Source organism: Portunus trituberculatus, chromosome 20 (genome assembly GCF_017591435.1).
Source record: "Portunus trituberculatus isolate SZX2019 chromosome 20, ASM1759143v1, whole genome shotgun sequence".
NCBI classification, from domain to species: Eukaryota; Metazoa; Arthropoda; class Malacostraca; order Decapoda; family Portunidae; genus Portunus; species Portunus trituberculatus.
In genome coordinates this window covers 8,248,855-8,266,519 of record NC_059274.1, presented here as the reverse complement: position 1 = coordinate 8,266,519, position 17,665 = coordinate 8,248,855, and the positions used below count along the sequence as shown (strand labels likewise).

Here is a 17,665-nt window from a genome sequence, read left to right as displayed (position 1 = left end):
TTTGTTGCATGAAATGATCATCAGTTTGCACTTTTTTTCCGAGTACTGGAAAGAAGGAAAAAGTCAAGAATGGCACCTCCTTTCTAATCACTGAAACAACAATGCAAGGTGATAGAGTACTTACTATACAACATGTCTGTGATGTTTTCAATGTGGGGACGGCTTTTGTAAGGCCATAGTAATTAAATGAAAATGTATCATTTCTTCCTAAAATAGCTCCCAATGATTTTCCTCCCTCCACTTGCTTATTATATGCAGAGGCCTAATTTGTTTGTACAGGTTCAACTCACCCAAGATGTTTCTTTGTGCTCTATGTTCTTGTGCCTGTTTCGTCCTGTGTTCTTTATTGTTCTATTTGCTTTCTGTTCTTGGTGTTTTATTGTCTTTATCAATGCTTAGCAAACGGGGAAGAGGTCATGGGTCTCGGGCTGTTAGGGCTGCAGGGTCCTGCTTGGAGGGCACAGAGTGCCAAGATGTTGAGTCGCAGGCTTCAAGTGAGAATTTATATCCATGTGGTACTTACAATACCAATATCGGAAATATTGACTCTTGAGGGTGAACTTTGCTCTATTTGGACCAATGCTTCACAAGAGTGCTCTGGCCTGCCCTACAAAGTTTTTAGAAATATTGTGGACTATTCTAAGTGTGGTGTTACTTATATTTGCACTAGTTGCCGTCTTCAACGAGATAAGGCAAACAAGAGTAGTGGCTCTGATAACAACAAGTTTACTCAACTCTTTGAGACTGTTAAAGGCTTAAGTAGTGCTGTTACTAAATTGAGTATTGAGATTGAGAGCCTAAAGTCTCAACTAAATGCAAATGGTGTGGGGGCCTTCCAGTGGAGTTCAGCAGCCAATTGATCCTGCTTTGCTCCAGAAGTGGGTGAAAGAAGACACCAAAGAGGGACAAAAAGGAGGGATAGCATCATCATTCGTGGTATTTCATCTAACAACGTTCAGGTTTCATTTATTGAAATAGCTAAGTTTTTGTGCCCTAATCTTAATATTATTCTCTTGGATATTGTTCCCCTAAAGGCTAATCTTGTCTGCGCCAAAATTTTTATCCCTCTCCATAGATCTGACTTGCTCTCAAAGAGTAGAAACTTGGCTAGTTCAGGATTCTCTTGTGTACATTAGTAGGGATTTGACCTATAAACAGAGACAAGAGCTTCTGGCTCTGTTGGGAGCAATAATGTGGATCTGCAGAGTTCTGGTGATGGTGCAGTTAGAAGCGTTGGGCAGACCCAATACCCTAGCAGTTTTTCTTCCGCTTGTTTCCACTTATGTCATTGTGGTTTATAGACCCCCAGTTACTCCCACTTAGAAAATGTTGAACTAGTATCTTATTTATCCACCTTTTGTGCTGATAAAAATGTAGTGCTGATGGGTGACTTCAGTTTACCATCAATTAATTGGTCTGGTTCTGTTTCAGTTAGTAGCTCCTTAATCAGTCACTTGTTCGTCAAACTCTTTGTTTCCCTTGGCCTCACACAATGGGTTAAATTTCCTACTTTTCTTAGTTCTGATAACATTCTTGACTTGGTTCTTACTTCTGAGCATGATCGTGTATCTAGACTTGACAGCATTGCTCCACCTCCAGGCTGTGGCCATGTAGGTATTCTTTTTACACTAACATTTTCATCTACCTCCTCTTCTGTTTTCCCTCCTGATCATTTTGACTGGTTTCGTTGCAATTTTCCCCAGTTGCAACATTATTTGTCTGGTATTGACTGGGATTCCTTATTTAGTGGTCACAATGTAGAACAGTGTTATGCAAAGTTTACTGAGATTCTAATGGATGCCTTCACTGTGTTTGTTCCAGTCCAGTCAAATTTTGATAGATCTAGAAGACCACCTTGGGCCAGGCCAGTTCTATATCTAAGGACCTCCAGAGGAGACGGGGAGTAGCTTGGCACAACTACAAGCTTTTAAGAAACTCTCATGGTTGACATTCCCCTTTAACTGCGAGGAGCTGGTTTCTTTTTAGGGATCTGAATATTCAACATAAAAATTATGTTAACCTTGCAATTATTAATTATGAGCGTTCCCTAGCTGTCTCTGGTGATACCCGGAGGTTTCACTGTTACTTAAGGAAGATCAATCCCCCTACAGTTGGCCCTCTCCTGGTTGATGGGTCTTGGGTAGAGGAATGTAATAATATGGCAGATTGCTTGGTACAGTGTTTCTCATTGGTGTTTGAGGTTCACTGCCAGATCCTCACCCCCATCAAATAGCCAACTCTCTATTTGTTTTCAAGGAATTCACAGTAAGTGATGTTATGGTGGCTTTAAATAAGATTAAATTATCTCCTAGTTGTGGTCCTGATGGCCTCCCCTGTATTGTGTTCAGGTGTGCCCCTGCCTTATGCTATCCTTTGTATCTAATCTTCTGCAAAAACATTTCTTCTATGAAGGTTCCCTCTATCTGGAAATTTGGTAATGTTATGCCTCTTTTTAAGGGGGGTCACATTCCAGTCCTTCAAACTACAGGCCTATACGTCTAATCTCTGTCTGTTCTAAAACTCTTGAAAGGTTCATTACCTCTCAACTTTATGGTTACCTGGACAGTAATAACTCTCTGTATCTCAATTAGGTTTTCATTCTGGATTTTCTGTTTCTGATCAACTTCTTACTTACGATTATTTTAGTTTTCATCTTGACCAAGGCTTGGATTTGGATGTTCTACTTTTTGACTACAGTAAAGCCATTGATGTTGTGAACCACCAAGTCTTATTATCAAAATTATTTCAAATTGGTATCAGAAATCCACTGCTTGGCTGGATCTGTAATTTTCTTACTAGTCAGAAAATGAAGGTTGTTGTTCATCACTCCTTTAGTCATGTATCTGATGTTCCTAGTGATGTTCTTCAGGGATCAGTCCTTGGTTCCCTATTGTTTCTGATCTATATTAACCATGTCACCGCTCATCTTAATTGCAAATCAGTTTTGTTTGCTGATGATCTCAAACTGTATCTTGCCCTTCCATGAAAGAAATTAAATACTTGTGTTGCTATTATGTCTTTACAAAATGATGTCTCATTGCTATACTAAAGAAGTCTATCTTGGCGTCTTTTGTTTTCCATCCACAAATGTGCTTGTATACATTTCTCAAGACACATTCCAGCTTCTCACCATGTCTACCTCTTAGGAAATACCCCATTCCTCACTTGGCATTCTAGTTGACCCAACACTGAAATTCCATCTTCACATCTGTGAAATTTGCTGCAAAGCTAATGGTGTTGCCAGCAACATTCTTAGAGGAACCTTATGCAGATCACCTTTCATGTATCAGATTTTTGTCACACATGTTCGGCCAATTATTGACTTTGGTAGTGTTGTTTGGAATACTGGCTTCCTGGGTGATGTATGCATGCTGGAATCTGTTCAGAGGAGGTGGACTAAAAAGGTTGAAGGTTTTGGTGACCTACCATACTCAGAAAGATTATCTAGACTGAAATTGTTTTCTATTAAGGGTAGATTGCTGAGAGCTGATTTGATTCAAGTGTGGAAGATTTTGAGTGGTTTGAGTCCTCAACTAAATGGTCTATTTTCTAGAGCCACTTTGAGTAGAACAAGGGGCCACAGTTTGAAGATCTTAGTGCCTCATCACTCCACTGACGTTAGAAGTCGTTTTTTCTCATTATGGGTCATCAACATCTGGAATTCTCTACCTGAAATAGTTGTGTCAGCTCAATCTCTCTAGTCCTTCAAACATTTGCTTGAACAATTCCTGGGTCATCGTCTTCATGAGTATTGTTAGCTAGGTCTTTTTGTGAGTTATGTTCTGCAGCTAAAACTAGCCAACTGTCCTGCAGTCCTCCAGCGGTACATTAGTAGTTTTGATTGGAAGATGCAGAAGAGACTGATGAGGGATCAAGACCCATCTTGGTAAGAAACCCAAAACTTTCTTAAAACAAGGTGGAGTCAAAAGCTTTTCATTTCGTTTTTACCTCCATCAAACTTCCTGTTCTCTCATTCACCATCATAATGGCACATCTCATGCCTTCTTTTACCATTATTTCTACAAGATTCAGGTTGTCCATTCTTCCCCTGTCCCTGTGCTGCACATTACACATTGATATAGAATAGCACGAAAATCCCTTTACGCAGATTGCATATGACCAATTACCTACAGATACTATAATATCGCTGGCCTTGAGCAGCCACAGCCTCTATGTGCTCATTGATCCTCAAGCTCCTGGAATTAATAATTTTTCTCCATTATCTGAGCTGAATTCTACCTCAACAACTTTCTCTGTAGTTAGCATTTGATCATCTCTTTAAAGTGGAAGTCTTATGCCTGATATGTACAACCAGTGCTTTGGGGAAATCAAAAGCTTAACTTCCTTCAGTGGTGGTATACCACCTACATATTAATATATTACCATCACTACTATTTATTTATTGCCAAATTACCTATGGTAATAACTGGCTGATATTTTCAAACACCTTGGATTATAAATTGATAATCTTTAAATGGAAAAAAAAAAAAAAACAAACAAACATTAGAATGACTTTACAGAAAACTTATTCACATGCATTTATTTTCTAAATATACTTCCTATAAATTTGGACAAGACTCACCTTGAGCTAACTTTTTAAAAAATTTCAGAAAGTTTTGCGGAGTTAAGATAGAAATAAGAATTTTACCAATTTAATCAGCACTGAGGAGGTTTTATGTACATTGTGACAATCATTATGATAGTGCCTTGCTTCACACAATGGGTGCTCCAGGGGAAATGTTGCTTCCTTCTCCTACCTCACTCTTGCTTGAAGCTTCCTTTACAGGGCTTGGGGAAGTATCTGCCTCCTGCCTCAGCCGGTCTATCATACGCTGCTGACGAGCCAATTTCTTGGCTACCTTTTTAGCCTTCTTCTCTTCCTTCTCCTTCTGCAGCAGTGCCTCCTTAAATCTCTCGTCTTTGGGGTCAATTTGGAAGCCCAGAATCTGACGCACTTCTTCAATCAGTTTCTCCTTTTTCTCCTGATAAATGAGAATGGGAATGAAAACAAAATACCTATGTAGTAATGTATATAATACATGAAAATCTTGGTAATTTAGAGATGTATAAATACATACATGCTATATGAAGTGTGTTACTCACTTTGCTAAGAATGGATTAGACAAAAAATCAATGCTAACTAACTGCAAAACTCTGTACTAGAATTGCCACAAATATTAGTCCTCTATCTTGTCAGCAATAATGTTAATAGGTAAAAATTGTATGTTTAGATAGTGATGATACTGAAATAATGCATCCTGGATGTGGTGCTGAGATTCCTCTATGGTTTACAACCCATGGTAAATATTAGGTTATGAAATGGAAAACAAGCATCTGTAGTCATACAGACTCACCTTTGCTATTTGTGCCTCCAGCTCTTGCTTCTTTATACGGTCTCTCACTTGTTTCTTCCAACCTTCCAACTTTACCACCTTCTGCACCAGGTCTTGTTGTCTACAAAATAACAGACATTTATGAACCATGCTTGATTTATGTCAAGAATGTGGGTGCTAGCTCTTCATATTATTTAGTATGTGTTGTGTTATAGGTAACATATAAACTGTATAAACTGCATGTTAATGAGAAGGAGGTGACCAACAGCAAGACTGGTGCAACCTAATTGTTGTAGGCTAGGATGCAACACAGCAAGAGGGATTCTATTATGACTGCTAACTTTCCAATGGCAGAAAAAGGGAGGGTTTGAGTACATAAATGCAAAAATCTTGATCATGTGTAATACCTACCAGAGGGTGAAGATCACACAAATATGAGCCCAAGAAGAACCATTGCAGGGTTTAAATTTCAGCAAATGTCTGACAATATAAGACTTCTCTTGACACTTTGAGTCAAGAGACACAAATAACTGTACATATTTAGAGCCAAAGATATATATATATATATATATATATATATATATATATATATATATATATATATATATATATATATATATATATATATATAATTTTTCAAATAAAATTAACCAATATATTACTGCATAGGAGTGTTTGTAGGCCACAAAGAGTCAACTCATGGGTCACTTGTATGGTTGGTGTATGTGATAATAAAGCCATTCAGATGAAACACACAATGTTGGAGATAACTTTGTTTAGGTGTCAAACTTTGGCATTGAAAATAAGATATTTATTAATGAAATATTGTGGAGAGAGAGAGAGAGAGAGAGAGAGAGAGAGAGAGAGAGAGAGAGAGAGAGAGAGAGAGAGAGAGAGAGAGAGAGAGAGAGAGAGAGTAAAGCAATAAAAGCAATCCTGATGGAGGTGTCATCACCGAAACATATCTCACGGTGAAAAAAATCGGCTACAACAACTTTAGCTAAAAGATAAAGTTAATAGGTTCACAAAATGAGATCAATGTCTGTCCAGATAACATAACAAGTGATAGCTTAATAGTACCTCTTCTGTGTGGCTCTTTCTTCCTCCTCCTTGGCTTTCCTGGCTATACTTATCATTTCCTGAACAGAATGGGGTCTGGCAACTTTCTCCCACTCCCTCTCTAGCTCCAGCTCCTCCTTGCTGGGCCACAGCCTGGCCACGTTGATGCCACTGGCTGCACCAAACTCTGCGTAACGTTTCCTCTGTTCTCTGAGGGGCATCACAAACTCTTCATCTTCTGAGAGATTTTCTGGCACCTGAAAGAAATTAACCTTTATGTAATTGATGCAAAAGTAACAGAATGTATAAAGTATAACCCAGTACTGCATGAATCATTGATCTCTTATGCAATGTTTCTAGACTAAATGACATATTGTTACACAAGAATTTTATCAATATTATCATTACTTTTTTTCTAACATACATAACTGAAATTTGAGAAAAGTTATGATATGTATTTGCTTAAAAATAAATTATTCTACAGTATGAACATCCAAATTTGTCACTCATGAGTTATGTTGACCAGAGAGAGAGAGAGAGAGAGAGAGAGAGAGAGAGAGAGAGAGAGAGAGAGAGAGAGAGAGAGAGAGAGAGAGAGCTGAAAAATAGCCAATAAAACATGACAAACAAAATTCAGTCATAATATAAGCATGCAAATATTAATCCTTAAAACAGCGCTAATGGTAGACACCAATCCGCAGCCAATCATCATGCAAGCAGCACCAGTCACACAGTTGACGTACCCGGCGGTGAGTGGCATTGAAGTGATGGGCACGGAGTCTAGATTTATTCCTTTTCTGATCGATGAGATCATCTTCCTCCGGCGCCTCTTCAATGTCGGCATTTATAGACTGACAGTAAGAGCGAGACCAGCCTAACGCGGTCCATCTCCTCACCAGCACGCGATACAATGCCATCTTCCTTCTCTTGTGTCTATCCTGTCTTTTACACTTTATATGCCTCGTCCCATTGCCTGGCTTCACCCCTCGCCACCTTTATCGTTGTTTTAGTTTATAAGTCTTCTGTCTTGTCCCCTGGCCTGTTCTTCCTTCTTATAAGTATTTCACAGAGTTGTTTGTGTGTTGGGGGCGGTTGTGTGTTATGCTCTTCCTAACACCGGTCTTTTGCAAACACCAGCTGGCAGTCCTCACCTCCTCAACCTAAACAAATGTCTAGTATGATCTTAGTTTTAGGACAGCCAAGTTCTTTTTAACAATAAGATACAATATGAGGCTACAGTTTAGTATGATAAATAGGAATATGTTTCACTGTCATGTTTTAATATAGTATCTCAGAGCAGTGTTATTTTTCATTGCTACATCCTTTGTGATGACTGCTTGTACCATCTCAGATCGTGTGTTACTTGTTTTTTTTTTCTAAAGAAAATGTAAAGTTTTGAGGGGTAACGCATTAAAACTGCCTCTAGTCGCACATTCCTAACGCTTTAAGATGTATATATAGATGAAAGGACTGATGCCATATGTGTATTGCTGCATTGGATTATTTGCCCTAATAGTAGGTGTCTACTACCTCTCAGGAGGAGGTAGTAGACTCTTACCGAAACGATAATTTACCCCCAGCGAGATCTAATAGTACTAGTTCAGGGGGTGCTGTGAACCTTCATTTAAAGCTAGTTGTGATCTCGCTGAACGTTTCCCTGTGTCTCACAACTCAAAGGGGCAGTCACAGCTTGCCCTCTAAAGACAACTCTCCTTCTTCACACAAAACTACATGCACTTACCAAACATACACCTTTCACTTGAAAATAAAAATCTAAAAGAAAAATGGGTACTCCAAACAACTCCTCAGAGTCCCCTTCTGGGGAAGGGACCATAAATGTCCCCAGGTCGGACGCCTCTCTCAGTGACGACCCCAAATGCCTTGACACCTCCCTCAAATTTTTCTACATTAACTTCTGCAACATTCGCGGCCTTAGATATAATTTTTAATTTGTGAAATACCACCTCCCCTCTACTAAACCTCATCTTCTTTTCCTCACAGAAACACAGCTGTCTGAGGCAACTGACAGTAGCCCTTCTCTGTTCCCTCCTACTTTCTCTATTCTCATTTTCATTCCAAAGCTGGATGTTGCGTCTATGTACGCAACGACTTAACTTGCTCTCGTGCCCACGCTCTTGAGTCTTCCGAGTTTTCCACCATCTGGCTACGACTTAACAGTCACTCTCAAACTAAATTCATCTGTGCTGTTTATCTCTCCCACTCTTCTGACTATAGTAAATTCTTCGACTACTTAACTTCCAAAGTGGAGCACATTCTGTCCCTCTACCCTTTCGCAGAGATTTCTTGGAGAATTCAGTGTTCACTACCAGCTTTGGCTTTCCTCTCCCTTCACTGACCATACTGGTGAACTAGCCTTCAATTTTCCTATCCTCCATGACCTAGAGCAACTGGTGCAACACCCTACTCGTATTCCTGACCATCTTGGAGACACGCCCAACATTCTTGATTTCTTCCTCATCTATAATCCTTCTGCTTAACTTTTCCTATTTCTCCAATCCCTCCACAGGATCCCCCAAAGCGAGGGTGCCTCTGGCGTTTTGCCTCTTCCAGTTGGGGGGACCTAAGGAGGTATTATGCTGATTTTCCTTGGAATGATTACTGTTTCCGTGTCAGAGACCCATCTCTTTGTGCTGAACGCATAACAGAGGTGATAGTGTCTGGCATGGAGGCGTACATTCCTCATTCTTTCTCTCAACCTATACCTTCTAAACCTTGGTTTAACTCAGCCTGTTCTCGTGCTATACATGATAGAGAGGTTGCCCACAAAAGGTACTTGAGCCTTCCATCTCCTGAATCTCATGCACTTTATATCTCTGCCCGGAATCATGCCAAGTCTGTTCTTCAACTTGCCAAACACTCTTTCATAAGTAGAAAATGTCAAAATCTTTCAAACTCAAACTCCCCTCGAGACTTCTGGCATCTTTTTTTTTTTTTTTTTTTACATTACAAGGGCACTGGCCAAGGGCAAACAAAGTGTTGGAAAAAAAATCCCGCTGGTTGCCAGGCCCTGTTAAGAGAAAGTAGAAAGAGAAAAACAAAAAATCTAAAAGGAGGGTCCAGTTAACGTAAGAGGTGTCTTGACACTCCTCTTTTGAAAGAGTTTAAGTCATAGGCAGGTGGAAATACAGACACAGGTAGAGAGTTCCAGAGTTTACCAGTGTAGGGAATGAAGGAGTGAAGATACTGGTTAACTCTTGCATTAGGAAGATGGACAGAATAGGGATGAGAAGAAGTAGAGAGTCTTGTGCAGCGAGGCCGCAGGAGGGGAAGGCATGCAGTTAGCAAGTTCAGAAGAGCAGACAGCATGAAAACAGCGGTAGAAGACAGATAAAGATGCAACATTGCGGCGGTGACTTAAAGAATCAAGACAGTCAGTTAGAGGAGAAGAGTTGATAAGACGAAAAGCTTTAGATTCCACCTTGTTTAGTAAAGCTGTGTGTGGATCCCCCAGACATGAGAGCCATACTCCATACACGGGCGGATAAGGCCCTTGTACAGAGCAAGCAGCTGGGAGGGAGAAAAATGGACGAAGACGCCATAGGACACCTAACTTCTTGGAAGCTGATTTAGCAAGAGTAGAGATGTGAAATTTCCAGTTTAGATTTTTAGTGAAGGATAGACCGAGTGTGTTTAATGTAGAGGAGAGGGAAGTTGAGTGTTATTGAAGAAGAGAGGATAGTTGTCTGGAAGGTTATGTCGAGTAGATAGTTGTAGAAATTGAGTTTTTGAGGCATTGAACAAAACCAGGTTTTCTCTGCCCCAATCAGAAACAAGTGAAAGATCAGAAGTTAGGCGTCCTATAGCATCTCGCCTTGAGTCATTTAATTGTTGTTGGGTTGGGCGTCTGTTGAACGCTGTTGAATAATGCAGGGTGGTATCATCAGCATAGGAGTGGATAGGGCATTGAGTCAGATTTAGGAGATCATTGATGAATAATAGAAAGAGAGTGGGTGATAGGACAGAACCCTGTGGAACACCACTGTTGATAGTTTTAGGGAAGAACAGTGACCGTCTACTACAGCAGCAATAGAACGATCGGAAAGGAAACTGGAGATGAAGGTACAGAGAGAAGGATAGAATCCGTAGGAGGGTAGTTTAGAAATTAAAGATTTGTGCCAGACTCTATCGAAGGCTTTCGATATGTCAAGGCCGACAGCAAAGGTTTCACCGAAGTCCCTAAAAGAGGATGACCAAGATTCAGTTAGGAAAGTAAGAAGATCACCAGTAGATCTGCCTTTACGGAAACCATACTGGCAATCAGAGAGAAGGTTGTGAGCTGATAGATGCCTCATTATCTTCCTATTAAGGATAGACTCAAAGGCTTTAGAAAGGCAGGAAATCAAAGCTATAGGGCGGTAGTTAGAAGGATTGGAGTGGTCACCTTTTTTAGGGACAGGTTGAATGTGAGCAAACTTCCAGCAAGAAGGATAAATAGAAGTAGAGAGACACAGATGAAAGAGTTTGACCAGGCAGTGAGCGAGTTCGGAAGCACAGTTTTTGAGAACAACAGGAGGGACTCCATCCGGACCGTAAGCCTTCCGAGAATCAAGGCCAGAGAGGGCCAAAACATCTCCAATAACTTCACTTCTTCATCTTTCCCTCCTTTATTTCATCCTGATGGCACCACTGCCATCTCTTCTGTCTCTAAAACTCTTTTCTCAAACCTTTACTCACAACTCCGCCTTGGATGATTCTGGGCTTGTCCTCCCTCTCCTCCTCCCTCTGACTATTTCATGTCTACAATCAAAATTCTTTGTAATGATGTTTTCCATGCCCTCGCTGGCCTAAACCCTCGGAAGGCTTATGGACCTGATGGGGTCCCTCCTATTGTTCTCAAAAACTGTGCTTCTGTGTCTGCACCTTTCCTGGCCAAACTCTTTCAACTATGCCCATCAACTTTCCTTCCTGCTGGATGTTTGCCTACATTCAGCCTGCTCCCTAAAAAGGGTGACCGTTCTAATCCTTCGAACTACCGTCCTATAGCTTTAATCTCTTGCTTGTCTAAAGTTTTTGAATCTATCCTGAATAGGAAGATTCTCAAACATCTGTCACTTCACAATCTTCTGTCTGATCGCCAGTATGGCTTCCGTCAAGGTCGCTCTACTGGTGATCTTCTGGCTTTCCTTACTGAGTCTTGGTCATCCTCTTTTAGAGATTTCGGTGAAACTTTTGCTGTAGCGTTAGACATATCAAAAGCTTTTGATAGAGTCTGGCATAAAGCTTTGATTTCAAAACTGCCCTCCTACGGCTTCTATCCTTCTCTCTGCAACTTTATCTCAAGTTTCCTTTCCGACCGTTCTATTGCTGCTGTGGTAGACGGCCACTATTTTTCCCTAAATCTGTTAATAGTGGTGTTCCTCAGGGTTCTGTCCTGTCACCCACTCTCTTTCTATTATTCATTAATGACCTTCTTAACCAAACTTCTTGCCCTATCCACTCCTACGCTGATGATACCACCCTACATCTTTCCACGTCCTTTCAGAGACGACCAACCCTTCAGGAAGTCAACAGATCACGCAGGGACACCACAGAACGCCTGATTTCCGATCTTTGTAAGATTTCCGATTGGGGCAGAGAAAATCTAGTAGTTTTCAATGCCTCAAAACTCAATTCCTCCATCTATCAACTCGACACAACCTTCCAGACAACTATCCTCTTCTTCAATGACACTCAACTGTCTCCCTCATCCACACTGAATATCCTCAGTCTGTTCCTTACTCATGATCTTAACTAGAAACTTCACATCTCATCTCTTGCTAAAACAGCTTCTATGAAGTTAGGCGTTCTGAGGCGTCTCCGCCAGCTTTTCTCGCCCCTCCAACTACTAACTCTGTACAAGGGCCTTATCCGCCCCTGTATGGAGTACCTACTCTACGCATTTTTTGGGGTTTCCAGTTACACAGTTGTACTAGAAAGGGTGGAATCAAAAGCTTATCATACTCAACAACTCCCCTCCTCTGACTGTCTTCAGCCTCTTTCTCACCGCCGAAATGTTGCATCCCTTTCTATCTTTTATCGCTATTTTCATGCTAACTGTTCTACTGATCTTGCTAACTACGTGCCTCCCCTCCTCCTGCGGCCTCGCTGCACAAGGCATTCTTCTTCCTCTCATCCCTATTCTGTACAACTCTCAAACGCAAGAGTTAACCAATACTCTCAATCATTCATCCCTTTCACTGGTAAACTCTGGAACTCCCTCCCTGCATCGGTATCTCCGACTTCCTACGACTTGTCTTCTTTTAAGAGGGAGATATCGAGGCATTTGCTCCCTAATTTTGGCTGACGCTTATCGTCTTTGTAGAGAGACAGCCCTCAAGTGGGCCTTATTTTTTACTTTTTTTTTCCCTTGGCTGGCCCTCTTCCCTACATAGAAAAAAAAAAGCAGTATATAGCTACCTGTGCATAACATAGTCACCGTATCACTAATAGTGTATAACATGGCCACCCTATCACTAATAATTGCTTCCTCTTCTGCTCTGCTTAATTGCTTCCCTCTTTCCTGCTGTTTCCCTAGTCGTTCCTTTCCATGCTACACTGCGCACTTGCTACGGTAGTACGGTGGGATGGTGGGGCCACGTTTTGGTCGACACGATGGGAGCAAACAGAGTCATCTAGAGTGTTGGTGTTTACTTTACGTAACTTGATTAGTTAATCGTGGGGATCCTTGTTAAATGATGACGTGATCCATGGTGTGACGCCCTGTTACGTACTCCACACAGTGGCAGCATACCATAGGCTTCAGAGATACTGTGCCTTAGAGACACAGTAGCACTGTTACGGCGTGTCAAATTATTAGCGGTAAATGAACCCACACAGGTGAAACAGATGTCGTCAGTGTTTTAGAGTCAATTAATTTCCTTTGAAAAGGAGTTGTCTTTAAGCATGCATGACGATAAGACATTTTGTATGTAACTTTAGCCTTCGCTGAAAGAATGCCATTAGCACTAGTGACTAGAGCTTTCAGCTTTGACTTCTGTTGCTATTGCGACGACATACTTAAACAAGCTCCGCGATGGCCTGTGCGTACATCCCTTACGTCACGTACAAGGTCTCGGTGCTATACGGATAAATAAACGGAGTAGTAGCAGAATTCAGTCATCCTTAAGATATTAAGAGTTGCGTCACCTCCCCGTGATGTAACTCGGGGAGATGAATCTTAGTTCTTCTCAGGCATACAGGGGTGCTGTTACCACTGTGGCCAACCCTTTGCCTGAATGCTTCTGCTACGCGCTATGTTGTTGCATTGCTTCTCTACCTTTCTGTGAACTCAGGCTCACTAGGAAACATTAACAGTGCTAGGACTCTCCGTAAGGTGGACAGTGACTCAGTGTTTGCTTGTTTGAATTCAAACATGGTCCACCAGCGGGAAACAGGGAGAGTTTATTATAAGCGTGGAAGGGACATATAATATAGCATGTCCCTGGAATTTGAGCTACAGTCAGTGTTTGGTTGCAAATGCCGTTAGTATATAATTTAATACACTGGGAAAGGGATATAAATGAAAGAATATAATATGCGACTAGTTGCGTGATAGACCTTCTCATTGCATACTAAAGACACCGAAGGGAACTGATAGTGTGGAGTGGTCTGACCTAGAATGTCATGAGATGTGTATTGAAAGACGAGTATTCATGATGATGCAGCAGTGTGTGTGTGTGTGAGAGAGAGAGAGAGAGAGAGAGAGAGAGAGAGAGAGAGAGAGAGAGAGAGAGAGAGAGAGAGAGAACACTATATGGATGTCACCTTGAGTTTAATAAGCAGCATCCTATTCATCGCACTTTCCTGCAGCAGTCTCATCCGTCAACACTTTCACCACTCGAAGGAAAAACAAAGAGAGATATAGAGCAGTATGAGCATGCAAGTCAGGAGAAAGCAATGCAGAATTCAGAGTAGTAAAGGACACCACTACTAACATGAAGCAAAGAATGATCATGAACATGATACAAGATGAGGTGCATTCGTCGAGGTATAAAGAAGATAGCGAAAGGAAAGATAGTCAAGCAAGCCTGTGGAGAGAGACACCTTCGAAGCTGCCTAATACAGTGACCTTGTTCCATCATCAATCGAAAGCACACCGGCTTGTCCCGCCTTGTGTGTTGCCAAACTTGCTGTATCGCAAGTCTCACAAGCAAAACCGGGCAGGATGCTGGGAGAATTTGTCCTGTGTGACGCCGGTCAACACACACACACACACACACACACACACACACTTATATAATACCAAAGAATGAGTGAGCGACCAAATGGAGCTACAAGGCTGAAAGGTCGCTAGTCGGCTATTAAGGGTCCTTACGTTGTTATTACTCAATGGCAAAGCAGGGCAGGATTTTAGCATGTTGTGATGTAATGATGTCACTACGTCTGGCTGCGTAACGTATTCGTAGCTGTGCAATACAGAACGTACAATCCCAAAATGAGGAAGGATCTAGATACACCTGACTTCTTCCTTGGCACACAAGAACTTACGTGAATGTAGGACGACCATTTATTGCACTACATAATGACGTATTGGCGAAGTTCACGAATACCACCGAGAACTAGTTACATATCGATAGGTTTTCCATAACTAACGCATTCTCTACAGTCTACACTATGATCAACATATCAACATTAACAGCGTCTTCAATAGCTCCAGCGATCATCTGAGGCTGTTCAGTGTAGTGGGGCTTAACACGCTGCAGCTGTTTGCATTAAATGATTACATGATGTTACTACAAGCGCTTGTTGTGAACGATGATATATATCGCAAATACTGTTGTGAGTGATTTACATTCTCTCCCAGTATTCCCTCTCTCTCTCTCTCTCTCTCTCTCTCTCTCTCTCTCTCAAAACCTCGAAAGGTTCATTCATTATTCAGTTACAACAAAATGACGTTATCAAACAAATATTTAGTAATTGTTTGCTCTCATCTCTTATAATGTGCAAGGCAAACTAAAAACAGATCGATAGTCTTTTCATAAGAAAAAAAAATAAAATAAACTGCCAGCTTAATTTCCTTCTCAACTGTTATAATTACGATCTTTTCTTTTTCGTGAACAAAATCTTGTTAAAAAATTCATGGCATTATGAATTCACAAACTTGTTTATATCCTTACACTAACAAAAATATCTCTATGTTTCTGTACAGAAAAGGTCTTTAAATTCTACTGACATGTTCACAATAGTGTCGGTAACAGAACAATCAATTAAATGGGACTGTTTTTTTTTTTTCCTGGCTGGCTTCCCCTCTTGCATGAAAGAAAAAAACAAAACAAAGAAATGCATGGAGATTTATCGACAACACCATGAAACTATCTGAATGACTGGCCACGCGTTAGGAAAGGTCGACTTTGTCAAGCTGTTCACAGACTACACCTGTTGTCCCCTGCATGCAACGTGAAGAGCATGTCGAGATTTTCAGACGTTTCCCGCGTCAGCCTTCTCGCAGTTGTGTAGATCTAGTTCAGGGACAGGGTCGTATAGCAACGTGTATCTTCTGTAGCACTCCAGTCACGTCACAGCCTCTTTCGTTCACCACTCACAGCCACGCGATCGCTGTTGGTGTTGTGTTTCTGCTGGAATGTCTTCTCTAACCACATTGACTCCTCCACACCACGGTTGCCAACATATCGCCAATAAATATCTCATTAACATGTCAGCAATAATGTTTCTTGCTATTTTTCATTTTTTAGAAGAGCGCAAGCTCCTATTTTGTTTCCTCTGAAAGACCTCTATACGCTTCAATCGTTCTCCAATCAAAAGAAATTATTTTGTCTTTCCTTCTTTCTGAACGAGGACGATATTTTGCAGTGTCTTCTATACAATTTAAGATACATTTTCTCCTGATGAAATAACACACGTGATGTTTCATGTAAAAGGCAGGAGGATTTATCATTACTTTCCTTCTGCTTGAGCACAAACCAGAATGACGGATGAAGTGCATGAGGATGTTGGGTGAATTTCTATCTCATTCATCCATCCATGTGTGTGTGTGTGTGTGTGTGTGTGTGTTCAGTTTGTGGGGAGTGGATCGGCTGATAACTCTTCTGTATCAAAGTATAATTTTCTGAGGTATCTGGGGCCATGTTCTGAAACACTTCCACTCTAGTTGAAGTGACACGGGTTTTCAAGGATGTTTCTGTAATTCTAGTGACATGTTAGCAAGTTTTCGTATTATCAAAGGGAAAAATACTTTTTAGAACTCAGCTAATCGTCTATATGATCTTTAAAAATGGTCACAATGAGAGAGGGAAGCGTTTCTGAATATGGCTCCAGATCATTGAGTCTTCTCACTTATTTGCTATTTTATTCTTATTGAACATTTAAATTACCTTGACCGTGTCACATTGAATAGTTTCTCTTAGATGCGGTCATCGGTGTGTCTCTTTTCTCCTGACATTTCGTCACACGTGTTGCACCATAAACAACTGTGGTCCATTGTTATATATGAGTACAGATCTCACCAACACCCGCAGACGTTCCTCTCCGCTGCAGTAGCTGGAAAAAATTACTGATTTCTAGCACTTTCGCATATTTTTTTTCGTTCTTTTTCTTTATTTTTCCCAACCAGTAAGCCATTTTAAGACATTTTATTTCTAATAAATCTATCGGTTAAACAAGTGTGTGTGTGTGTGTGTGTTTCACTGTTTGATCTGCTGCAGTCTCTGACGAGACAGCCAGACGTTACCCTATGGAACGAGCCCAGAGCTCATTATTTCCGATCTTCGGATAGGCCTGAGACCAGGCACACACCACACACCGGGACAACAAGGTCACAACTCCTCGATTTACATCCCGTACCTACTCACTGCTAGGTGAACAGGGGCTACACGTGAAAGGAGACACACCCAAATATCTTCACCCGGCCGGGGAATCGAACCCCGGCCCTCTGGCGTGTGTGTGTGTGTGTGTGTGTGTGTGTGTAATTCATATCGGTCGTCAGCTGGTCACCCAGCCAGTCTTCCCCATTACGGAGCGAGCTCAGAGCTCATAGACCGATCTTCAGGTAGGACTGAGACCACAACACACTCCACACACCGGGAAAGCGAGGCCACAACCCCTCAAGTTACATCCCGTACCTATTTACTACTAGGTGAACAGAGGCCACACATTAAGAGGCTTGCCCATTTGCCTCGCCGCTCTGGGGAGTGTGTGTGTGTGTGTGTGTGTGGTTACAATGTCTAACTTTATACATTACGTGCCATGGTGTCATCTCAAGGACAGTCTTATGTTTCAGTCCTTCGACAAGGTTGCGGGTTTACGAATAATGAACT

The 17,665-nt window shown here is 41.3% G+C and overlaps 1 protein-coding gene across 1 annotated transcript; it reads right to left on the bottom strand.

Moving 5' to 3' along the window:
- Window positions 1-4,639: 4,639 nt before the first annotated feature.
- LOC123506582 (growth arrest and DNA damage-inducible proteins-interacting protein 1-like) lies at window positions 4,640-7,553 on the bottom strand. Its single transcript, XM_045258797.1, has 4 exons — window positions 7,136-7,553; window positions 6,414-6,649; window positions 5,355-5,454; window positions 4,640-4,982 (listed from the first exon to the last, which is right to left on the bottom strand). Exons 1-4 carry the CDS (start codon window positions 7,307-7,309, stop codon window positions 4,713-4,715), a joined length of 780 nt encoding a protein of 259 aa, XP_045114732.1. The 5' UTR covers window positions 7,310-7,553; the 3' UTR covers window positions 4,640-4,712.
- Window positions 7,554-17,665: the final 10,112 nt, after the last annotated feature.

Excerpts from the sequence above, each read along its gene's own strand:
- LOC123506582 (XM_045258797.1), bottom strand. The coding sequence starts at position 7,309 with ATGGCATTGTATCGCGTGCTGGTGAGGAGATGGACCGCGTTAGGCTGG. Across the intron at positions 6,650-7,135 it reads TCAATGCCACTCACCGCCGG|GTGCCAGAAAATCTCTCAGA; the intron begins GTACGTCAACTG and ends AATTTCTTTCAG. Across the intron at positions 5,455-6,413 it reads GAAAGAGCCACACAGAAGAG|ACAACAAGACCTGGTGCAGA; the intron begins GTACTATTAAGC and ends GTTATTTTGTAG.